The sequence below is a fragment of the Mycteria americana genome, chromosome 2, assembly GCF_035582795.1.
Source record: "Mycteria americana isolate JAX WOST 10 ecotype Jacksonville Zoo and Gardens chromosome 2, USCA_MyAme_1.0, whole genome shotgun sequence".
Classification (NCBI taxonomy): Eukaryota; Metazoa; Chordata; class Aves; order Ciconiiformes; family Ciconiidae; genus Mycteria; species Mycteria americana.
In genome coordinates this window covers 15,340,459-15,366,764 of record NC_134366.1, presented here as the reverse complement: position 1 = coordinate 15,366,764, position 26,306 = coordinate 15,340,459, and the positions used below count along the sequence as shown (strand labels likewise).

The following is a 26,306-nucleotide window of genomic DNA, read 5'->3' as shown; positions in this document are numbered from 1 at the left end:
CGCCTTGTGTAGGAAACCCACGGGAAGAGTTGTGTGTATCTAGTATTGTTGGTGTCCACCTTTTGTCTTGGGCTTCAGGCAGTCCCTAGGAGGTGGCTGAAGCCCACCACTTTGCCACATCTGAAGAAGGTCTCCCTGGCTCAGAGAGGAGGTCTCTCCACCTGTGCTGTGGATCCTGAGCCCCTTGACAGCTGGCCACGTGTCAGGGTACGCTCCGGAGAAGGGCAAGAGGAACAGGAGCTTTGTACCTGTGCTCCGGACACTGGCAGGAGCAGAAGACTCAGATTCTGGTCCCTGGTTTTAGGGCTATTCTCATCTTTTGACTACGGTCTAAGATACAACACGTGAATGATTATCGGTTAATACTTAAATGTCTGTTAGTCAAGTCTTGCTTTAGGCCTGCTGGGATATACACATCATAAAAAGAGAACATTCAAGCTGGGGGTTGGGTGGGATTTTTTTTTAAATTCCCAAGAGAAGAGGACATTCAGTCGAAGAATGGGTGTCTGTTTCCTGATGCATCTCTAAGGGCTTCTGTATGGGCAAGGAATGAATACTGATCCGAGTTTTAGCCTGGAAAGTCAATGTTGCCTAATAGTTTGAGTGCATTTTATATGTATTATAGATCTTTGTCTTAAAATGAGTAAATTAGGGGGCAAACCTGGAGATGTGACTTTTCTTTCAGTTCCATTAGTGGTTCCTATAAATATCTACAATGGTACTTTGCAGTTGTTCATGTTGTCAGAGTTTTGTGACTGCATTTGTTACTCTTTTTCAACACTTGGTCTCAAAAATAAAAATTGGATGAATTTGCAAGGACCACGATGATCCTTTCCACCAAATGGATGGCACCAGACCTTTGTGGAACATTTTAAGTGCCCAGCTGGGCAATTGCAAAGCACAGTTATTTCTGGAGAGTTGTGGTAGGGAACTGGCTGATTGCTTAGAACAGAGCATATGGCAATTTAGTGCTTGGATTAGAGCCGTAATTTGGCTATATGGGACCCACTACCAATTATAATTTTTTCAGTACAAATATCTTTCTAGTTTCAAGGCATTGTGATACACTGAAGTTTTCTCATTAAAGAGAGAGAACTGTGTATTTCTTCGTGATGTGTTGGGATGGAAACTGTCTTCGGTAGTTATTCTGTGCTCCTGCAATTTATAATGTGGGTTACCTAGTGAGTTCATATGGAGTTTAAATGGGAGAGGGAGGGAATGAGGTTTTTGCAAATACATGTTCATTTGCAGATTCTCAATTACGGTAATTAAAATACCAAAAACATCACCTCCTTTCTGTCAATGTGAATCAAGTGAGAAATAATTAAAGCCACTAGAGTTTTACTGGTAAAATAGAGATAGAATTTGACATAAAGCTATATAAAAACAGCATGAGAACAGATAATGCTTTGCTCTTTCTGCTGCTTCAAAATTCAGAATTATTCTAGTAATGTCAGTGACGTTCCTTGGTGATTGCCCATTTCTTTAGTGTGCTGAGCCTCCCACTCATCCTCCTTGGAGGCAGTGCCCAACTTCTGACCTCTCTGTGTTGCACCACAGGAAACTAGTACTGCAGACAGATACAATCACAGAATAATTTAGGTTGGAAGGGACTTCTGGAGGTGACGTCTGGTCTGGCCTCTGTTCAAAGCACGACCAGCTGGATCAGGCTGATCAGGGAATTCATCCTCTGAATTTCTCCGAGGATGGAAGTTTCATAACCTCCATAGAAAACCTGCTCCCTTGTTTTAGGGAAACCTAAAAAAGAATTATGGTTTTTTGGGTGCTTAGGCTGCAACTCCAGTGTGATAAGAGGTATCAGTGGGATATCGGAGGTTAATGTTGAACAGCTTCAAAGTGAAGTAACAAAGAGAAACAAAACTTTCATAAGAAACCTATATTAAGGTTTTAATAGGATTTGAGTGTTCCTTTGGATTATGAAGTACTGAAATGAAATTATTTGACACTTTTGTATTTGGTATATATCCTCCTGAAGGGGGAAAAAAAGGAGGAAATAAACCTCCAGTATTTTAGCTTTTCTTTCTACTTGAGAGTATTATATAATATACAAAGTATGTTATAATGTCCTCTGAGATGGAAAAAATGAGATGCTGTTTCGCACTAATTAAAACTGAACCTCTTCAGTGCTATCTTTAGTTTTCAGTTTCTTCAAACGGATTTATGTTCTGTTGATTGGGACGTTGTGTAACCAACTCTCTGCTATCCAGGATCATGGGGAGCAGGACATCCTAGATAACTGGGACAACGTTGGATGCTGTGGTTACTATCAGACACTTGGGAAGTCCAGGATGGATTCACCCAACTGCAAATAATCACCCTGGGGATTAGTTCTGGCTCAGCAGTAGCCCTGCTGGAGCTTGGATGCTGGTGCTGATCTGGTTAGCCTTGTGCCTTGTTGCAGTTCTGTGTCTGGATTAAAAAAGCTCCCCAGAACTAGTGGTGATAATGGATGGCTAAGTGCTTCACCACCATGCTATTGCCAGTCCAGGTCCTCGGAGTTAAGATCAGAGGCATCCAAACTAGCTCAGCATGGAGTCATTTTGGGTCTGGCAGGTTTATGAGCTCAAGATATGTGCTGAAACAAATCAGTTCTGTGCCTCTGCTGGACTTGAAAAGGCTTTGGAAGCCATTTAACTACATTCCTGTGGTGCTGCATCTAAGCTAATGAACCTCTCCAGAGTTCACTGAACTCGAAGCCAATTTGGGATTATCTATAACCACAGAGTGGTAATTTTATTTAATTAATAGAATTAAATTCTTTTTAATGCAGATAAATGAATTCTTAACAAAGGCAAATCACCCGATTGATTTCACTTATGGTTAAATAATAATTTGGTGACTTTCCAAGTGTAAAGGTCAATCATTGCAAAATCTTGGTGCGAGTCTGTGGGAAGAGATGGAAAATAATAATCCAGTATTGCTTTTCTGAAATCTTAACTCTGTGCAGTGTATCTTCTGAAGTGGGCTCAAGTTATTAAAATGTCTCAGTGAGGTGCAAGTGTTGTCCATCACAGCTTGTTAGACTGACAGTTGTATAAAAACATGCGGTTCATTCCCAAACACAGTAGACTAATAATGGAGGCATCAGACTTCGAGGTATTGAGTTTGTAAGTAAAAATGTATTGATGGACCAAAGTCCATTGATATTTTCCAGATTGGAACTGCATTTTCATTTCAGCTAGGAATTGAATTATCTTACAAATGAGTTCTGAAGATTGTAGTGTTGTTGGTATTAACACTGAGTTATACTTGTTTGCAAGTTGGGGAAAATTCAGAATGGTATGTTGTTTGACTGAAGCCACTGAGACCTTCTGCTAATGTCACATCAGTAACTTTAATCTTTTATTTAAATAGTCTTGTTATCGTTCTGTAAAAATCTATAAAGATACAGTCATAGAACTAAGTGGGTAATGACCGGTGTGATGAAGATGGCTTTCGGAAGCTATTAAAGTGTTTGAGAACTAGGTGTTGAATTAAGGCAGAATAAATCTGTTGTCTTTATGGAATTCAACCTTTGAATATTAAGTAGAGAAGTGCTCAGATGTTTAGCCACAAAAGCTTACTTTCAGAAGAGGCACTGCAAAGGATGAATGAAATAGAAGAAAAGTAACATTGGTATAACAGCTTCAATTTGTTTTAAGCTTTAGTTCTATTCGTAAGCATGGATCCAGCTATTAAAAATGAGTGGAGGCAAATCATGGCATTTATTTTAACTTATGTCTTCTATATACTAAAAGCTCATTTTATCTTGTATTAGTTCTGCATCTATAAAGGAACACCTGCTGAAATAATCCAGAGGAGATGAGATTTTCAGACTTTTGTTTAAAAAAAAAAAAAAAAAAAAGTGTTTCTCACATTGTTTCTTTTGCATTTTTTGGTCTCTTGACATATAAGTAAATTTCTTCCAGCATTCTGAGATGCAAGTTACAATATTCTTTTCTACAGTGAGCTTTTAAAATTCAGCTTTATTATATGACTTTACAGCAGCTAGTCCTAAAGAAAATGTAGAAAGTTTTGCTGTTGAAAATTAAGCCAGTGAAATTCATTACAACCTACGAATATACTGAACCGCATAGTACACACAGAATCTCAAGTCTGTTAGATAGAAAACCCATATTTAAGAAAATTACCCCGTGTTTAAGACACTATTCAATGTATAGATGTAATTGCATACAAATGGCATTTCCATATGTCACATTTACCATTACAGGGTCAACATTTTCAGTGATTTTTTTTTTTTTTTAATTGTTTTTTTTTTTAATGAGGTGGAGCATGCCTGCCTGCATGTGGGAAGACTCGCTTGCTTTTGCCAGCAAAAGCAGGTGGTGTTCTCCCACCAGCCAGCCCCGGGTTTGTTTGGGATGAGTAGCGTGGTGACTACCCATCCACCAGCCTTCCTCTTCAAACGGGCTGAGAGCCACCTGGCCCTGTGCCACCAGTCTGTACTGATTCAGCACCTCTTTGCAGCAGCCAGAAGCATCCCCCTTCAGGAGTGCGGGCTGCTGAGCGCGTGGCAGACTCTGCCTCTCCTTTGCACTCTGATGTCCCGTCAAAGCAAAAATCTCGGTGCTTGGGCTGCTACCATGGCCTGGGCCTAGTCTATTGAAATGCTCTGAGGTGAAAACAGTGGTCGAGAGCTCCGTTTGTCAGGAATAATGGACTTTCTCACATTTGTGTGGGAGACAGACCTCCCTTGGCTGCACGTATACTGCTGTTACGAGGATGCCCTACATCAGTAGGGCGAGAGCTGAAGTACGTACCAGCCTTTCCTTTGCCTAAATTTCACTATCTGCAGAGTCACCTGGTTCTCTCCAAACTAGAGCTAGAGAGAGCTAGAATGAAGGCTGTGTGTGTAACTGAGTGAGCTTGATGGAAAGCTGAAGAACTACGCTAATGTGACAACGTGGGTGTATCTTTGGGGCACAAGTCCTCGGTTACAGTGAATTACCACATTAGCTGAGAACCTCGATAAACTTTTACAGATGTTTGCTGCAAGAAGTAGTCTTGTTCTTTTTCTGTCTTCTCTTACTTGAACACATATACTTAAAACCCAACACTGAGTCAGGGAGGCCACAACAAGTGAACAAACCAAAATGCTCTCTAAGGCATTTTCAAGAAAGGAGCCAGAAGCCACACTAAGCTCCTTTCTCCTGGCGAGGTATTTATTATCTTCAGTTTTATCGGAAGATGGTACAGAGCCTCACTCCAGCGAACAGTCTGGAGTTAAGCCCAAGTTACCACCAAGGACTCAAGAGAGATTATTCATAGCTCAACGTGCTGTTGGAAGATGCTCAAATATGGTAATGAAGGTGGTATAAGAATAGTGTCTTATCAAGCTCCTATTTAATTTTTAAAGCTGATTTCTCAAGTATGTGCTGGTGGGAAGGTAGTAGCAAGTTTACGCTCCCTTTTTAATAGGTGTAAGTTCATCTGTTATGAATTATTCTCCTTCATGTCTTTCTTTGCAATATCATTCTTACCTGTTCTTATCAGTTTACTTTTTCTTCTCTGAATGCCTTTGAATTTGAGTCCACAGCAAAATCCTTACTTGGTTTTCTTCTTTTTCTTTTTTTTTTCTTTTTTTTCTTTTTTTCTCTTTTTAAGCTAGAGCTGCACATAAGAAAGGAGAATATTTTCTGATTTTTGTATGCTTTGTGTATCTATAGATGTAGAGTATTCATGCAAAATCTACTAAAACTGAGTGTGGAAAGTTGACATTTAAGAGGTTTGCATTAACAGTAGAGGGTCAGGTTCAGCAGATGTGGAGCAAATGAAGTTCATTTCCTAATTTTAGAGTGGCATGATGTTATGGCTTCCACACATGTTCTGATTATGAAGCTCCCTGCATTGCTTTAAAGAAGTCGTCTGCTTCCCGGGGACAATTCCAGGGAATGCTGTTTGTTCATAATTCAAGGAGCAGTTTTGCTTGTTAAGTTGAACAAGTTTGTTTGCGTAATATAGTGTGTAAGGGGTTTATTTACACAGGCTGCCTGGAAAGCAAAAGGCAGCCTTTTAAATAGAACCATCAGGTAGCACAGACTCTGGTGAGATCCGTGTGCCACCTTTTTATTGAGCTTTGTGTTTCTGTGGTCTCCCAATACTAAATTTTATACGTCAAAATCTTTTCAGAGTGTTGATCTAACTAAAAAGTCAAAACTCTATTTTTAATAATGGGCTTGACACACAGTTTGGAATTTGTAATTTTGTGCTTAAATAGCTTTTTGCCTTCCTTATGAAGGAAAATAAATTTTTGAACAATTACTGATATTTTGTTTTACCGTATTACGATGTTATGGTTTTCTTCAGCGTTAGGATGGCAGGCAGGGGCAAATCATAGCTGAAGAAGAAATGGTGTATTCAGGAGCCTGGCATCTGGCCTCTTGAAAAATTCAGCTTTAGTTTTATGATATCTTGCTACCTGTACGTTTCTTATTTTTTTAAGAAAAAAACCTGAAAAATCAACAGTTTTATCTGTGAGGTCTCATGCTGTAAATATGCTGACTTTGTAGCTGAGTATAACTTTGTTTTCACAGAGATTTTTTAATGTTTATTGTGCCTGTCTGTTTGTGCCTAATGACGTAGCTTGAGTTCAACAAAGTATCTAACACAAGATTAAGGTTAATACCTCATTAACACAAGAAAAATAGAGAAACCTCTGGGGAGGGAGAAAGCTAAAGGTCTTTTACTGAGACTTTTTTTTTAATTTGACCAGTCTGTAATATCTGACATACTGTAACTATTCAGACTTTTTGAGTATTTTATAATTTCAAAAAGTCATTGAAACTATTTTGGCATTGGTAGTATCAATGAGATGATGCTTTTCCAGATAAGATTTCCATGCATCTACCATTTTGTTATTTTTTTAAAGTTAGTCCAGCATTTATTTGAAGGTACAGATATCCCCAAAACTTGGGATAAAAATTTTCTAAATGTTTTGTGGGTTTTAGTAATTAACTGTAAATCAGTCATAATCCCTCTTAATTTTTTTTTTAAATTGGTACATAGAAAACGTCAACATTATTTTAAAACACATATATCTTCAAGGAATGTTTTCAGTTTTCTTAGCATCCATATATTTCTTCTGTTAGAGCAGAAGTAAATTTCCTGCAGCATCTGTAGAAGAATATCTTTAGGTACTTAAAATTTCAAGCAAAATGCTGGCCCTTCAGAATCCCAAGCAGTGTTCTGTTTTTATGAAATATGCAGCCTTTCAGGTAGGTATAATATTTTCCCTGTATATTGTACTTTCATCAGAGTATCTCATAAAATCTCCTGCTAGTTTCTGTCAGTCAATGCAGACTCTTGTAAGAGTACTAGCAACCTAAATAACCACCTAATTGCTTTTTATCACAATGCAGCGAAGAGGGTATTATAAGATCTACTACAGGATACAAAGAATAGGTTGTTCTTCAGTAAATGCAAACCTGTATTTTTATAGAGTAGCATATCAGGACTAATTGTTGGTTTTACTAAATGTGTCTGTGTTGTCATGTTGAAGCACCTCCAGTTTCAAGTTCTGCTCCTTCATGCACAGCAAGTCGTTCCATGGGTGAGAAACAAAGCTGCAGAACAAGTTCATTTCCTTGATGCTATTGATGGCAGTAAAAATTTTTGTTTCTGAATCAGAGCAGAATTTACTACCCTAATAAATAACTGCATCTGATTTTCCTTAAACCATTGCAGAAGAGTGCAGTGAAACCTGTTTGAAAACACCTCACAGTGGACTGAGAAATCTGTTGCTTGGGAGGGGTGGTCTGTTGAGGAGAGAAAATTTTATGATTTCTACACATGAATTCATTGTAATATGACTGTATTAGTGACCATTACAGACACTGTAACTCGAGTTTTATTTCCTTCAGTAAGAGTAGGAAGCAAAGAACTTATACTTTGTGGTAGCCACTTTGAACAAAAGTTGTCTAATATTTTGTGGTTTGTAGTTTTTCCCATGATTTTCTTGCTCAGTGTGCTGTTTATACTGCTGAGTGTGTGACACAGTTCATTTTGTGGGCTGAATATTGGTGTACATGTATCCAGATAGTTAATATTTTTTTGTAAAATATATTTTTTTCTGTAAAACTTTAAATTATACAACAGCTGACTACTGTTTTCAATGATCTTGTTGCCAAGCTCTAATTACTTGTACATATCATAACTGTGAAAATTAATGAACAAAACTATATGAAGAATGTAATTGACCTTGATGTTATTGGTGATTCATAAAAATACATGAGCTTCAAAATATATGAATTATTATTTTTTAAGTATGTAATATTTTCAACTAATGCTAGACCTTTCCAGAAGCACAAATCACTGAAGGTCCTCTGTGTGCTTGTATGGGTGCGCATCCTTATAGAAAAATACAAGTGAGCTGTGCCGGGTTTTAAAGTTTTCCCCCTACGTCCCCCCTTTCGCCTCCCCCTCAAATCCTTACCAGCATGTATCCGTACATTGAGTTTTGGATATATTAGCTGCTCTTTGGGTAGTATTTGATTAGGTGCTAATAAACATGAACTTAGTCAAACTGCAGGAGATTTATTATGTGTCTTCTCAGCTAGTATATGAGTTGTTTAAATGTTGCGGACTGCAGAAATACTCAGTTTTGTTCACCTCACATGTAAATATTCATAATTGTTGTAATTTCCCTGTCCCTAACAGGGGATTGAGTAGGGGGCCACACAGATCACCCACAACCAGTACTTCTTAGAATGCATTTTGTTTATCAATCAGTTGCTATTAATGTAATTGAGCTGCTGTTAATGATAGCAGGTAACTATTCACACTCCTGTGGATCCCTCTTGTATTCACCCATAGTTCCCTGGCTGGAGCATCGGTTGGGGGTCCAACGTAGCTCTGTGTTTGGAAACAGAGGGTCACACTGCACGCCCCCAGCAGCTTTGTGGTAGGTGTTCAGAAAGTCTCTCCAGGGTCCCTTGTTTCATCAGATGTGTGTATGTAATCCTGTGGTCTCTGTAAATAGTACCTACCACCCTCTTGAATGAGGTCTGGGTTATACAAGCTCTGGTTGATGCTAGCCTGTGTTGGTGGCCTTGGCCAGATTGGGCCAGACTATGGTGTCCTGAGTTTGTCAGTTCTTGTAGGTCCAACAGGATTACTGTAATTCATCTCCAGAGCTTAGCGGTCCAGAGGAAACTGTTATGAGTTACCTTCTTAGCACATACTTTACCTCTCTGTTCAGCTTGCTGTTTCTGTGGTAACTGTTCCTCCGTCCATCCTATAGGTGCCTATAGAACCTCTTCACACAGGCTTGCCAGAGGGGCCCAGCATGACATGATGCCATGTCAGACAACTGATTGCCTGTAAATTGCAACTATAGTTGTTGGTATTATAGCTAGTAACTGTTATTCGTAGCATACCCTTGCCTTCCTCATTAGTAATTAGCATTTTATTTCTTTACATCATTATTTTAATAATTTATTTAAGCTATCATTTGAATTCATTCCAACATGTGACTATATTACCAACAGTTACAGATAGGAAAATAACAGTTTTGTTCCTGGTAATATGATCAGAAGGCAAAGGTCAACTAAAATACAAATTTATCACATTCAGTCTTGAGCTTGGCATAAATGTGTGTATTTAAACTCACAGCTTTTATAAAAAAAATCTTCTAAGACCAGATTACTGTTCTAAAATTGCTGGAATGTGTTTATGAGAATAGTTTTCTTTTTCATTTCTACTTAATAGCAAAATAGATTAAGTCTTGATTTTAATGTGTTTCCACAGGTATATCTTGAACGGCTTTTAACTTATGCAGAGATAGATATTTGTCCAGCAAACTGGAAGCGAATTGTACTGGGTGCAATTCTACTGGCATCCAAAGTTTGGGACGACCAGGCAGTGTGGAACGTGGATTACTGTCAGATCCTGAAAGATATCACGGTCGAAGACATGTGAGTGCAGTATGTTTATCTTTGTCAATGAATGCCAAGATGTGTGTGTATGAGGGGGAAGGGAAGTTCCCTCATAAATTATATGAAGTTTGCATATCTGCATTGTATCTAAACATGGTGGATGCTGATAGATGGCATGAGGTCTACTTGGCAGTTTCATACATAGAAGACATGAATTATTTTTGTTTTCTGGTTGAACTGTATTTTACCACTGGATGTTCATGCATGGTGATGAAAACAGACCTGCAGAATATTTAAATGTATGACTTGACAAAAAAAACCCACATGCAATGAGCCTGCATGCATTCACTTCAGCAATATTTACTGTCGTGCTAGTTCTCCATACAGACAGCAGACCAACATGTAAGGCAGGACAAAAAATCATTGTGATCCTAATGACCCTTAGATGATCACCCACTTATTTATTCCCATTATTCAAAATTAGTGCTTTTGGGTTTTTGGTTTTTGTTCCCCCTGTATCCTGCTGAGTTATTTCCAAGGTGTTAAAAATCTAGTATTTTAACTTGCAAAGAGAAATTTCCATTTTTCCATTTTTTTATCTGATGGCATTCTTAAGAAGTGCATATTGTAACAGCGTAGGGAGTTGTGATATCTGGCTGGATACTCCTGAGTCATATTAAGAGTATATTCCAACAGTAATAAAAAGAACTGTAATGAGAATAAACACAATTAAGATCTTAATGTTTACAAATACTAAAATGAATGCTCATTTCACTAAATAGTGTAGTGCTTTTTTTGTTTGGTTGGTTAGCAGGTATTACATATATTGGCTGAAGTGCCTGGGGTTTGTATCATCTATACGTTCAGGGCTGAGTCACATACCACCCACACTTTCCGAGGTGCCCTTACCGGAGCTGGCGTGCGTGTGAGAGCGGTACTGGAAGGGCTGCAGCTAGAATTGGTGCTGGGATGGTGCCAGCGGGCTGGGTGCCTTAGAATCACAGAATCACAGAGTGGTTTGGGTTGGAGGGGACCTTTACAGGTCATCTAGTCCAACCCCCCCTGCAAGAGCAGGGACATCTTCAACTAGATCAGGTGCTCAGAGCCCCGTCCAACCCAACCTTGAATGTTTCCAGGGATGGGGCCTCCACTGCCTCTCTGGGCAACCTGTGCCAGTGCCTCACCACCCTCATCATAAAAAAATTTCTTCCTTATGTCTAGTCTAAATCTACCCTCTTTTAGTTTAAAACCATTGCTCCTTGTCCTGTCACAACAGGCCTCGCTAAAAAGTCTGTCCCCGTCTTTCCTATAGGCCCCCTTTAAGCACTGGAAGGCTGCTATAAGGTCTCCCCGCAGCCTTCTCTTCTCCAGGCTGAACAGCCCCAACTCTCTCAGCCTGTCCTCGCAGGAGAGGTGCTCCAGCCCTCGGATCATTTTCGTGGCCCTCCTCTGGACCCGCTCCAACAGCTCCATGTCCTTCTTGTGCTGGGGGCTCCAGAGCTGGACGCAGAACTGCAGGTGGGGTCTCACCAGAGCAGAGCAGAGGGGCAGAATCCTCTCCCTTGACCTGCTGGCCACGCTGCTTTGGATGCAGCCCAGGATATGGTTGGCCTTCTGGGCTGCGAGCGCACATTGCCAGCTCATGTCCAGTTTTTCATCCATCAGGACCCCCAAGTCATTTTCCTCAGGGCTGCTCTCAATCACACCATCCCCCAGCCTGTATTGAAACCAAGGATTGCCCCGGCCCAGGTGTAGGACCCTGCACTTGGCCTTGTTGAACCTCATGAGGCTCACACAGGCCCACTTCTCCAGCTTGTAAGACCTTGTCAGACCACTGCGGCTCGTGCATTCGGAGAGTGACGTTTTCAGTCTACTGGTGCCCCAATTTTTATAGGAACTAATAACAATAACATTATTTAAAAGATGTTTTAGTACAGTATCTGTGTGTATCAGAGCTCTTTTAAGCAGAGCTAAGTATCTGTTATGAGAAGTATATAGACTTGTCTCTGTTTTATCTCACTTGAGTCAGGATCGCAGCCACCGAAGAGAGGTTGTTGTGGATAAGCATTCTGGGAGGAGGGAAGAGGGAAGTAGATGAGAAGAAGTGTTTATTGACAGAATGTTTTTTGAGTCTCAGTTTGCAATCTCAAAGCAGTGAAAGGCCAAGCGTTTTTGCTAAAGCAGCCCTAATTTAGTTTCTTAATAGTTTGCTGGTTGTCTGATTTATAGGTGGTCTAAAAATGATCTGTAAGGGAAAGGTTGAATGTTAGGAGTCAGCTGATTGCTTTAAATTAAGCATGCTCATACACTGCTAGATAAGACTTATAAATTGTGAGTAGCTGTTGTTGCTCAAGTATGAGAACACTTATCTCTAAATCTTGTATTAACAAGCAACTTGTAATAAGGTGGGGTTTTTTCCCGAGTCAAAGTGAAAAACACAAAGCTTGCATTGCTGTGGTATGCTGTAGGTACTTTCATTAGTTTTGGGGAAAACCCTCATTTCAAAACAGAGGTGGAAAATAACACATAATGCCATTTCAATATCTGTTTTAAAATATGTAAGCTACTTTAAGGATGGTTGATGATACTTCTTTTCCAACATAACCCAGACAGAATGAGATTTCCAAAATAAAAGGGAGGGTAGGGGGGACAAGAAGCTAAAATCAGACCCTTCAGATTTCTGTGGGCAATATTATTCCATGCGGAACAATTTGCTAATGCTTCCTTGACTGTTTTGAGTGTTTCCTGAATGATTTTGCTAAGCTACTTTTCCCTTGATCCTTTTCTCATGCTTTTGGGTATTCAGCGGCAGTAAGGGTCACCCTCCATTCACTCCTCCTCCAAGGCAAATCTGGGAGCTTTTAAAATATTTCTGAAGCTGGGACATGAGCTGAAGTAGAGTGCTGAACAGCTTGAAGCAGACTGACAGGTTTGAATGTGTCGTGTGACAGTATTAATCAGGAATGGTTATAAATATAAGGTTTGAAATTGCTGATTCTCAGGGCTTTTTTTGAAGGCAGGTGATGAGGCATACTGTGATGGTGTGAAAGGAAACAAAAAAAGAGGTTATTGTTTTTGACAAACACGTGATGGTGCTACTGTTAGAAGTTGCACTTGAGGTATGTAACACCATTACTCACATGCCAGACCCGTGCTCCCGTGCTAACAGCGACCCTCTCTCTGCACTGCACATTCCCTAAGCCAAACTGTGATGAGTCCTTGCCCTCAAAGTTTTTAGCTTCTTAACCTTTTTTTAAAGATTTTAGGGTTCTCGCAAAGTGCAAAACCAGAAGCCTTTGGGGAGCCTGTGCTCTCTGTATGGTACTTCGTGATCTGGCTCACGGGCTTTGTGTTTGGGGCTCCTTGTCAACTCTCCAGCAAAGATTTTGGTGCTTGTTGACCTGATGTTTATGTTCCTGCTGCCAGTTTTTCCATTTTTTTTTTTTCTCCTATCCCTAGTGTGGTGGATTTTTTCTTTTTTCTTTCTTATTTTTCAGGTAGTTGGGACAGTACAGTATTATGATTTTGAAGTGTCTAGCTCTATGCAAGATGGGGGCTTTCATTGTTTATATTAATAAGGCAGAAAAACTGACTTAGGTCAAAATATTCAACTGCTGTGAATCATTCAGCATAAGTGTATCTTGCAAAACATCATGCAGACGTTTCTGAGTTTTGTAAGTCACCAGCAGTACGTTGAACTGTGCCTAAAAGCTAGCAGAGGACTTGGGAGAACCGAACTGCAGTATGTGTCTGTAGTCACGTATGTAGCATTACCTTGAGTTTTTGTGTGAATTTGGGGAGTGGCTACAGGAAAGCATATGCTGAAGTAGTCTAATGTGGACGTATCGGAGTATGGTGGTTAGTTATGTTACATTAGTTCAAATCCAGAATATCTGTGGTTTTTTGTTCTTTCTCAGCCGTAGTTAGTCCGCCAATCTAACCTTCAAATCTGGGAACTAGGGGATAGTAAGAATCTGAGGCTATGTCTTGTTCTTAAAGATTTGGGGATGCTCTTCAAAAGAGGTACAGCCAATGTCTTTCTCCATTAAAACGAGCTTTATATTATCCATTAACACAGACCTTTAGGCTTAGCTTGCAGAAAGGAAAATCTTGGCAGTATAAAAGGACATTTAAAGATAATCTTCTGTATTTATTGATAGATGTCTTAAAATGTAATTTTTTAAATTGGGATTTTTTAAAAGCTAGAATCTTCCACAGTGTGAATTCATGCCAAAGAGTCCATATCCAGCTTTTAGACAGTCTTTTAATGTTAATTAGTATTTATCATTATGTAAACATAGAATTTTGGCAGAGAGAGTGTGAAGGTAAGGAAAGACAATGATTATGATGTAAGAGTGATGTAAGAGTAAAGAGTGAGAAGAAAAATCATTCAGTGTTGAAAAATTGCTGTACCAGTACTTTTTCATTTTATCCTCGGATCCTTCCTCTTCTATTGCCAACTGCCTGCAGATTCCTTGCGCACTTACACTGCAGTGAAAATGTAATTTACATGCAATATCATAGCCAGTCAATACCTGCTGGTAACACAGCTGTGCAGTCCGTATACTCTTCGGCAAACATGTACAGCTTTTACCACCTGTTTATGTTTTTATTTCTCGTATCTTGAAATCACTGTTTTGAATATATCATATGTCCCTGCATAAGTGTTATGTAGGATATCTAGTTACCATGCAATTTATGAAAATTTCCAGTCCTTAATTTTGTTGATCTACTTATTTCTTAACATACTTTTTAAGGTACTGGTGTAGGTAATAATGTATTGCTATACCAAAGTTTTCATGAGGTGGGAGCTCAAATAGGAACTCTGTTCCTATCGGGTATTTTGACAAGCACATTTGTTTTAGGTACTGAAAAACAAATGATCACCACTGTGAATTTTGATTGCACATCTTTGGGAAAAATCTTTTCATTCTGTTCATAAAGACAGATAAGAGAGTATGCTGAAAAATTCAGGTTTCCCATGACTGGTTTTAAATGATTGATTATGAAGGGCTGAAGAGAGTAAGTTCTCCAGTAATTTAGGTGTTGGTGTAATTTGCAGCATTTATGAGAGAGATCTGACAAATTTAGGGCATGTCTGTGTTTTGTGTTTGCGTAGCCGTGTGTGCAGATCCACCTAGTGGAGGTACAGCAGAAACTACACGAAAATGTTTTGCCTGTTAGCTTTTCTTTCCCAGATTGTATTAGCTCAAGTGATAAAGGTGCCCTCCTGCTAGCAAAAGTTTGTGTCTGGGTTTGATAGGCATCGCAGCAGCAGCTGCAAGGTGCTGCGTCTCTCATGTTCCTCATTGGCCTATGTACGCCGATAGAACTTGGTAGACTAGGTCAAACCTTAAGCTAGGATAATTGCGTCTGGCAAGAATAAGAAATGGACTTGGTTTATACCATTTGCAATTTAAAGTAAATTGTATTCAGAATGCACAGTCTGAAATATGTTTTCACGTTTATCTTCTTTCTACAGGAATGAGCTGGAACGCCAGTTTCTTGAGCTGTTGCAGTTCAATATTAATGTTCCCTCCAGTGTTTATGCCAAGTATTATTTTGATTTGCGTTCCCTGGCAGAAGCGAATAACCTGAGTTTTCCTTTGGAGCCCCTCAGCAGGGACAGGGCTTATAAACTTGAGGTAAAACACTTTTCTTTTTAGATGGCTGAGAGTTGAATATATAGGGGGATTTTGAATTTTTGCGTTGTTTCTCCTTTCTCCCATCTCTTCCCAAATATTCCCATGAGATATTAGAATATCACGTGCCCTGATTTTCATAACTGTTTTGTTTGTGCTTTGGCTATTCATGGATGTGGGGACAGCTTTTTGGCGCAGTTTGCTTCATACCTTGTCTTGCTTTCCATTTCTTTTTCAGTTCCAGTTGCCTGAATTGGCCTTGTGAAAGTACCCACAACTTTGACAACAACTCTGTTCACAGTCTGGTTTTGTGTGTTCATTTGGTTTCTTAAAACTGATTATTCACCTTGAAGGACAGAATATTGACAAGTATTGCTGAAAATAACTATTCTGTGTGCTTGTTATCTGCTACTGCTCCACTTCACGCGGATCCAAGTCTGTTATCTCGGGTGGTGTTTTTCTCAGTAGTGGGAAAACAGAAATGAGCACACGTCTTTAGTGAATAAATCATGAATGCTTATGAGACCTGAATATACCATGTGCAGAAAGCGCTATGTTGGATGGTCTGGACCTGTGAAATGCAGGGCACTATGAATTCCCACAGACACAGGAGGAATTTAAAATCATCAGCCAATTGTGGGCACTTTGCAAGACTGGAATCTATTTTTCCTGAGCTTTCTGATAAGGAGTTTTTCAAATAATGGCATTGTTGCACAAGCGTGTACACGTTTTGTTACTAATTTTGACATTTGTTGTTAGATGCTAACTGCTTTTAACATTGCATGTCTTTAATTATATAACAGCTTTGCACTGGAGGTTGTTTGCCTGTGGGTTAGAGTGCGCTTTGCATGTTCTGAAACTCCTAGTGCTGCTGTAAAACAGGCAGGCAGTACTATACACGTTTTTGTGGGGGGAAATGGTGCGTGGGAAGGTTAATTGACTTGTTTGTGACTGTAATGGGAACAGAAAGTGGTGGAGAAAGAATCAAAGCAGATTTCACTAAAGTTGTATTTCTCATGCTTTCTAAATACTCTTTCTAAATTTTGCAGATAGCTCCAGTAAGAATGTAACTTAATTCTGTGTATGGAGTGTGATGTAAATTTGCATCAGATTTTGTTTCTATTGAAGAGAATTTTAAAAAATGAAAATTCACTGGGATTGTAATCTTAAATCAAAAGAGGTAGTTTACTAAGTTATTAGATGGTGGGTCTTGATAATAAGTGCCATTACATACATTAAAATTGAGTGAATTACTTTCTGAAGAGAATTTAGTACCCGGTGTTTCCCAATGCTGTCAGTCTATATCGCACACAATGTGTAACATTGGGTTACAAATGAAGGTAACAACGATAGCTCCTAAAACCTTAGAGAAAAAGAAAATAGGAAATGACTGTAAATACCCAGAGACTACTGGTGGTTCTTCTGTACTGAGTAAAGAGAAGGCATATTTGAAAAAATATTTCATTATTTCTTTTTAATAAATCCATATTATTAAAAATTTTCCCATGTTGGGGATGCTTTGTGCTGCTAGCGGAATTTGGCTGTAAAGTGACCCTGCTAGCCAAAGAGGATGTCGTCAGGGAAGAGGATGAGTATCTGCTGTGAAACCAACTTGGTCTACCAGCTCGTTGCCTCTGTTCTGTGGCCAAAAGGAAAGGAACATGATGGGAACTGCCTTGTTCCCTGGCGATACGTGGTTGTCATTAGTGTGCCCTTGAAACTAGTTGACAGCATAATTTATAGCCTCGTTCCTTGAGCGCAGTTAAGCATTTAGCTTGCCAAGAGTTATCAAAGTGCATTTGCAGCAGTTTTCTAGGTCTCATGTGCTGTTCAGCCCAGAGTTCTCTGTTTTTAAAACAGTTGCCTGGATTGTCAAGTGGAGTAGATGTAGTACCACACAGGCTGTGATATTTTTGATGCTGAGAGAAAAGCTGCAGTCTGTGATGAGAGACAACAGGCTCCTAGCAAATGTACGTGTGCAGTGAAAGGATTTGCCTTGTCTGGTAAACTGAAAGGACCTTGCTCAGTCCTAAGATGTAAAACAACTTATTTGCTGACATTTGAGATCATGAAAGGTCTTGCGTAGAGACATGGTTATATTATAACACGTTTTTGCTAGTTCTGCGTTTTCAAGCTATTTTATGTATCTAAAGCAGGAGTATTAGATCTGGCATGGCAGAATCTGCCTTGCTGTTTCTGCAAATATCATGAGGTTGACATACCTGTGATGAAAACAAACAAACAAACAAAACAAAACAAGATGACCAAGGACAAGGCTAGTAAATACTGTTCCTCATCAGATGGAAATGCTGGACTAGATCTGTCGGCTTAGAGGTGTTATAAGAGGTTATAGTACTTGTTAAAAATGACATCGCTTTCTGGAGCATCTGCAGTGGATGTTTTTCCTTACTTAATGTTCCCACAATTGACACTTAAGAAGCAGCTTTGTCTTTTAAATGACTAAATGAAAGTAATTTGTTTTCTTAGTTTTCATCAGCCTGTGGCCTAAAAGTGTCCTGAATTTGTTATGCCAGTCCACCTAGTAGCCAGAAACCATTTTCATGACCCCTCTTTTTTTTTTTCCCCATTGTATGTAATCATGCAAGTTAAAAATGGCAAATAACCTTTCATTAGATCATCCAGTCTATCCACCTGCCAATGCTGTTTGTTCCAACCAGCATATGTTGTAGTGTGTTTTCTCCTTCCTTTTAATTATGTCAAATGTCAAGGCTTCCTTTGCTTCTCCTGAGAACTATTTTCTAATATGGGAGATTTTTCTGCCAAGAAGGTTGTTGGATAGCCGACCTTAATCCACTATTTTGTAATTTCCTACTCTTGCACCTGGTTATTCTCCCGTGTACTGAGCTAAATATGAGTCAGATTCTGCTCTTTGGGTTAAGCCCACAACCTGCCTACCCTGTTTCTGCTTGCGATCTTAGCACTGTGCTCGTTTCAAGGCTAGATTTTGTAAGAGCATTTGTTAGTGCACTCCCAATTTAACTGACTGTATGTTGTCTGAGCTTTTTATTGTTAGGATAGTGCTTGAGCACCTAGTTCAAACCCTTTGAACTACGTGCTGTATCTTCTTGATACTAAAGAGGTACAGTCCCATAGGTCGAACAGACAAAAAAGAGGAGAAAAACATAGAAGTTACAAGTAGAGAAGTGTCTTTATATCCCTCCAGCTTCCCACTGTTGCAGTGATTGATTGCAGTCCTGCGTGTTTTGTATGTTCAGAACCCTCTTAGCCAAGAAGCAAAGGGAGAGCAAAACTCCCCTTCTCTTTTGTCAGGAGTAACCCGATTGCTCTTCTTCTCATTCTCCATAAATTAAGGAGAACCCCCATCATCACAACTTCTAGTTGCTCCAGTGATCTCCCCCCGCCCCACGTTTTCCTTATCTATAACCCTTCCAGGCTTAGTGCTGGCTGTCCCTGCTAAGTTCTCGCTGGTTTGTCCATTTTTGGGGGGTGTTGCAGCACTTGCCGTTGGGTGCCTTTGTGCATTCCCAGCAGTGAAGCCATAGCCAGCCCTGCTGCTTTCCTGCCCTGCACAAACATGTGCATGCAGCCAAAATTTATACTACTGCTACTGCTGCCTTTCTCCCCCCTCCTTTCTCCTTACCCGCCCCCTTCACCAGGGACAAAGTCTCATCTAGAGTCGTATAACTCGGCAGAGGAACTGACTTCTAGTTCTGTATGCATATATATAATGGAAGAATGTATATGTATGCATTTTTCTAGCTGATTACAGATATTACAATCAAGTCCAACAAAATTTCACGTGATTGAATAGTGATGCTGCTTTTAAGAATGTTTTGATTTCATATGAGAAATGGTCCCTTGCAACTGTCAAAAATTGGTTTCTTTTTCCAGCAATAAAAGCAACAGAAATATCAGATGACAGAAAGGTGTTTATAAGCTATTTGGATTTATTTTAACTGAAGGGCAATAATAAATATTTACCATTTTCTGCTTTTGTCTTGTTTCCCCATATGTTACCTTAAAGTTGACTAACTAACTTGCCAAATAGGCTCCAAATGTCAATTTTGTAAATTATTTGCAAATGAAGAGGCATCTTTAGATACAGGATTGCTTTAAACAGCAGTCAGTGTGTTTCTTATCCATATGATTAATCACCAGAGACTAGAGATGCCAAATATTAAGTGCCATTTCCAAGCAAAATTTCATTTTGTCTGACCAAGTGCCAGAACAGAAATTTTCTTGTGAAACAGGCAATTTTGAAGTGATTACCTTCTCTGGTTATTTGATGCCTAAGGTAATAGCCTGATTTGGCAGCTGAAAGAAGCTGAGCTCCACCTCAGTACACCTCTTTGCCAAGCCATGCCTTGGCACATTATTTCACGATTAAAAGCTTTTCATCTATTGGATTTTAACTCTGATTGAATTGCATAAACTTTCTTAGTCCATTGAGTTCCTGGTTAAATTAAATAAAATGTTATTAAGCAGTTCTAGTGAGTTAAGTCACAGTCTACAAAGCAATGGGAATATTTGTGTTATTTTATTCTGTTGTTCTCTTCACTTGCACCAAGAAAGAAAACTGTATTCAAGAATGGTCTTAACAAAAGGAAATTCAGTGTCCAACTAAAAGTAGCAACTGGTTTCTTGGTGGTGTTGGTAGGTTTTGTGTTGTTTTGGTTTTGGTTTTTTTTTAATTTAACCACGTTTTGTGGCTGGCTTGACCAAAGTGTTAGGTGAACTTGCTCTCAGATGTATGAGTTGTGTGCTTCTGTCATACCTGCCTCTGGTCTTTGCAGGACTATTAAAATTAAAGGACTCTTTCCTGCTACAACTTGCTGTGCTATAGAGGGGAAGATCAAGAAAGAAAATGATTATCAGTCAAGCTGTTTATTTGTATTGCCTTGTTTTATAATCAAACACTCATACTGGTGGTGTTTGTACAGTACTTTTTATTAAACATCTTAAGACACCACTTAAAAGTGTTCCTGAGTAAATAAAAGTACTGGTTTAGTTCATCTTATTTTTTAATTTGACTGTGGGTACTCCTTGCAGTGAGCTTTCTCTGCAGTTCTGCGTGTTTGATCGCCAGAGTTAACATCCCTACTGATGCCAACCATAGCCTGGCCCAACCATAGGAACTCTGATAGATGTGCTGTTTTAGGGCACAGTATATTTGTGCATATGAGGTCCTTAATAAAGATTTGGTTTAAACTTGGCTAAAAACACTAGAAGAAACATAAAACGTTAACTCCAGTGTAGTATAATAGGAGTCGACATTTTAATAATGTTTATCTCTCTCTTTATAAGGTTTTTAACATTTCTATGTGTTTTTTATTAAATTATTCAAGAATGTGCATGCAGCCAAAATTTATACTACTGCTACTGCTGCCTTTCTCCCCCCTCCTTTCTCCTTACCCGCCCCCTTCACCAGGGACAAAGTCTCATCTAGAGTCGTATAACTCAGCAGAGGAACTGACTTCTAGTTCTGTATGCATATATATAATGGAAGAATGTATATGTATGCATTTTTCTAGCTGATTACAGATATTACAATCAAGTCCAACAAAATTTCACATGATTGAATAGTGTTGCTGTTTTTAAGAATGTTTTGATTTCATATGAGAAATGGTCCCTTGCAACTGTCAAAAATTGGTTTAATTTAATTAAATTATTCTGAATATGAGTTATGTTTCCCAGTGGCACCATATGAGATAGCCTGATCACATAGAAATCACCATCTCCTTCTGAAAGGCAAGTAAACATCAGCTCTGTAAGCAAAGCAGGGCGAGTATTCTGCCAGATCACTTATCAGTAGAGAAAAATAAAATTACTACAAGACTTTTTAGGAAATGAAAAAATTAAGAGCCATCCTCTTTATATTCTCCAAATATACTTACAATTTCTAGAATTGTTTTATTAAGTTTTCCACAATTTTTCACCAATTAAGTGCTATATATGAGTTACCATATAGCAGTGGGTAAGCATTGATAGCTACTTCGATGAGGTTTGTGATGGTTAACCTGTAAAGAAAAGGCTTGGAATATGCTCACTGAGTCCTTCAAAAGCAGCTGTGGTGGACAATGCTTTCTTTTAAGATTAATGAAATGAGAAAGAGGATTTGGGGAGAAGCTCTTCACCTGTTTTGCTTAATGAAGTCTTTTTTATAATTCTACCTATATGTAGAAATCTGCGTTTAGTTTTATCTTACCTGTACAGCTGTGGTCAATGCAATTGAGGTTTTTTTCATTCTTTTGTCTTACAGGCCATTTCCCGCTTGTGTGAAGATAAATATAAGGACTTCAGGAAAGCCGCAAAGAAACGGTCAGTCAGTGCTGACAATCTGACTGTGGTTAGATGGTCCCCTGCTATTATCTCCTAACAGAGGAGACTGGAATATTCCTACGGACATACTGTTTCATCCATCCATTTTTTTTGGGGTGGGCTGGGGGCGGGGGGATAAAGAAAAAAGACTTTTGATTTTTTTTTTTTTTTTAATTTTTAAATCTGTCAAGCTGCCTTTACAGTGCCTCCCCATTGTGTAGCACACGAGTAAAATACCTAGTGGAAGGAGAAATGGAGAAATCAGTGTTTGTGAGAGAAGATGGGCGACAACTTTTTTCTCACTTTCGCTAACAGCTTTACCCTTTTTATGAGGAAACAGCAAATCAGGTGCTTGGAAGAAGAAACAAAGAAATGAAGTAGAGGCAGAAAACTATTTAAGAACTGTGCCATTTTCTAATACGCTGTACTCATGAAGAGAAATGGCAGCATGAAAACAAACCATGTGGTCAGATGACTGTGCACTAGAGGAATGAAGTTGGGAGAGTTCCATCCTAAAGGTTTATCGTAATAGCTTTTTTATTTTTTGTTGTTTTTTGCGTTCCTCATTGCTGCTTCCCAGGATAAATTCTTCCCCTTGCACAGCAGCAAATGCAAAGTCTGTATTTACAGTAGCACAAGCCCCTGAATAAATAGTGTTGGGTTTTTTCACTGCACTTTTCTCTGTAAGCTGTCTTATTAGCATTATTCTTCATAATTATTATGCATATGTTATATTTCTTGTATGCCTTTTATTGTATTTCAAAAGAGAGAACTTGACCATAGTGCTGAACCAAAAGTGTGTACAGGGATCAGAAGATCTTCCTAATTTCATGATGTGTTTTATTTATAGTATACTTGGGTGCGTGTGCCTTCCTGAGTTCTTGGAATCATTTATTTTTCCTTAATATAAAGATACAGTTATTAAAGTATTCAGATGATGATGATAAGACTTGGGCCAAATCTCTGAAATTTGCAACAGATCTTGTGATCCTTTTTGCAGGTTTTCATAGCATTAGAAGTTTAGCAGAATTAATTTTGAGGGAGATTTTTTTTTTTTTTTTTTTTTTTTTTATGGCCTGACTAGTTCATTCCTTCACCTCCAGGTCCATTGTTGCAAGCAATATTCTCAACTTTTATATGTTTACTTTAAATCAAAGTGAGTCTGTTTGTATAAAATAAAAAATAATAAAAAAAATTGTTCCAGTGAGAAGGCCTGTAGAAGAGCAGAATGGAAATCTTAACAAGGTATTTGTCACCGGTAGATTCGATTTTGAAGCTAAAATACAAACCCTCGTGTTTTTCAGCGTAGGTGCTTATAGAAATTAAAAGTAACTGAACTGTGAACATAATTTTCAACTCTGATTATTAAGCTCTTCTGTTGTTACTAGTTCCCTCTTACTGTGGCTGTTGCCCCCTTGGAATTTGTAAGAACCTTTTATAGAAAATAACTCGTCAGTATAAGCATATTTTCTTTATAACGCCCCAGGGTGATTTTTTTTTCCCATTTTTTTTGCACAGTTTAGAAAGATATAGCTGAAAACTCTCAGTTCCCCGAAATCCTTCCTTTGCGACTATCACTGAAATGAATGGCAACAGACGTCCCTGATTTATGCACTACTGTGGTAAACCATAAAGATTCCGTATTTGTTTTATTAAGCCCTATGGGCTTGTAGCAAACCTAGGGGCCCAGAGATGCACACTCGACTTCCAGTGCAATGCTAATCGGATGCCTCCGGGCGGAGAGGCACTGACAGGATTGAAGCAGTAATACCAAACAGTTTTCTCTTAACTTTCTAATGGGATTTGTGTAGTTTTGAGACGTGAAGGTTTTGTCCATAAATTCTCCTGATGTCCTTTGGGCCTTTAAAATAATCTAATTGTCATCACTTCTTGTTGTGCCAATGCATCAGAACTGTGAGTATCTAAATCCATTTTTCCCTTGAACATGGAATGTAAGGAAAGTGTTTATAACAATACAAATGCAAATTACAGCATTTGAAACCTCTTTACAGATAGTATCAAAAGGAACATTTTTCAGAGCATTTGAAATTCATCCTTTATAAGCATAAATTTAGGCTTTAAAATATGTAAAATATTTTGATTTATCAACACTTTGCTAAACTATTTTCCATTTAACTTGATATCAGGAATATTGGTTTTATCCATTTCTGGGTGATAGAGATATGAACTTTGGATTATGTAAAGATCTCAATGCATCTACTATAATTTTTGTGAAGTTTATTAAACTACTTTAAAGATTGTATAGTCTATTTATTGTATGTATGTACATACAGTCTGATACTTTAAAAAGTGGATTCCGTAAAACCTGGCTCAGTCTTGTTTAGACTATTGAATATCGTTTTAGCCTTGTGCACTGGACTCTACCTCTGTATAGGAGAATTTTCCATATTCTTAATTAGTACTGATTCTGTGATTAACTTGGTTATGTTTCTTGCACTAAGAATTAAAAAAAAAATCTGCTGTAAGTGTGGATTTTTTCTTTAGTTTAAGTTTTGCCGTATGAGTCCTCTGTGTTTAAATGGACGTTTCTTTCCCTCATGGTTATAGAATAATTCTTTGCTTTTTCTTCTGATTTGTTCCAGGGTTGCCAAAAAATACAGTACCTGTCAGTAAATCTAAATGAGTGTCTTTTTGTTTGCAAGGTATTCTATACCATGTAATTAAAATTGAATTACTATTTAGGATTATGTTGTGTTTAGTGTAGTTTTTTTAAGTATTACTGTATGGAAAATACCATTGCAAGATTAGAGAATCACCCGGGGTGTGAGAAGGGAGGAGAACCAAATAGTGGTTTACTTAACAGCACAAATACATTGTGTTTTTCATTTCAGAACCTGAAACTAAACTCGCTGTAAATGTTTTCTGGATTAAGGTTTTCATTATTGCTTTGGTCACCGGCTCAGAAACGAAAAGGTGTAGGAGATGTAATAAACCTGTCCCTTCATGCGTCATTGTCTTAATGAATTATTTTTATACGTTGAGCCAGCGGGCCATTCGTTTGGTCACTTATGCATTGGTAATTGGATAAATATTTGAAAAAGGCGCCTTGTAAGGGTTTTTATTCATGCATCCCTCTGCAGCCCAGAGGTGTTTCCCGAATTCCTCTTTCCATCTGCAGACTCGTTTATATTTCATTTATTGTTTATACTTAATTTTTTGTCAGTGATATATACCATTCTGACAGACACTGTTCTTTGGGACTGAGAACACTGGAGTCGCATGGTAAAGTGCAAAAAGAAGAAAAAAAGTCAAATCACCTTTTCCACCTTCCACAAACCCTATCAGTCTTTCAAATGATACATTTCCTATTGCTAAAAACATACAAAATCCTGGCCCATAGCAGGGTAATGGTAGCCTTTTTAATAATTGTGGGTATCTACAATTATTATGTATACCACAAATGGTATCCTTTTTAATAATTATTATAAATAAATAAATATTTATCTTTATCTTTTTTTTGAGAGAGAGAGATCAGCATATATGGCTTAGTTTCCCTTAGCTTATCTAGCTTAGCATGTCATGTAAACTAAAAAGATGATGAAGAACTGTTTACATTTATGGAGTCTTAGTTCAGACTTTGGTTTTTAACACCTCTTTCTCTACTTCCTAGCTTTCCTAATGCCAGAAACCTTAGATATAACCTAAAGATTAGAAGTAGCAAAAACCTCATGAGAAAAGGTGATGGTGTATTGGTGGCAGATGACAAAGTGACGTCTGGTAGTGTTGGCTATATATAAAAACAGCAGTGTGTGGGAGGGGATAGAGGAATTGAAGGACAGAACCAGAAAAAACCCAAAGCCTTAACAGCTGAAGCAACAGATTATTTACAGTCATCCTTTGTTGGTAATGAACATTGCATTTTCCAATGACATGTTTAAACTACTAACTGAAGTGCTGCACACCCACTGCAGACTCATATTGCTTTCTGCTTCTGTGTGGTCTTCGTAAGGAATTCACTCAACCTAGCCTTTAGCACTTTCCTCACTTCTGTTTCGAACACATTTCTGTAATCCGAATTTTTTTTTTTCTTTTTACTTGAATTGACAGTTGTTGAAAACATTTGCCTACCTGTGCAGTGGAGTGCCCACTTAGTGTCTCTAACAGGTTCTGAGAAAACAATTCAAATATAAACACAAACATACCTGTGACCTAGATGTATACGCAAGTGTTAGCATCTACGCCCAAAATGCAGTAAGCATCTTTCTGCAGTTTCTGGGTTTTCTCTTCAGCTGAACTACATCTTGAGGAAACCACAGAACTAATGAGAGTTTGAGTTGCGTAGACTAGAGGTAATGATAGAAGATACATATAGAATCACTTTGTTTGGAAAAGACCCTTAAAATTATCGAGTCCGACCATTAACCTAACACTACCAAATCCACCACTAAACCATGTCCCTAAGCACCACATCTACATGTCTTTTAAATATCTCCAGGGATGGTGACTCAAC

General features: G+C 38.5%; 1 protein-coding gene across 2 annotated transcripts in view; it reads left to right on the top strand.

The window, feature by feature from the left end:
- Positions 1 to 24,094, top strand: part of CCNY (cyclin Y) — a 131,213-nt gene extending 107,119 nt beyond the window's left edge. For both annotated transcript variants that reach the window (XM_075492445.1, XM_075492446.1), the window contains 3 exons: positions 9,766 to 9,932; positions 15,376 to 15,538; positions 21,777 to 24,094. In XM_075492445.1, coding sequence (XP_075348560.1) covers positions 9,766 to 9,932; positions 15,376 to 15,538; positions 21,777 to 21,893 — 447 coding nt within the window. In that variant the 3' untranslated portion in view covers positions 21,894 to 24,094. The remainder of the gene's footprint in view (positions 1 to 9,765; positions 9,933 to 15,375; positions 15,539 to 21,776) is intronic.
- Positions 24,095 to 26,306: the final 2,212 nt, after the last annotated feature.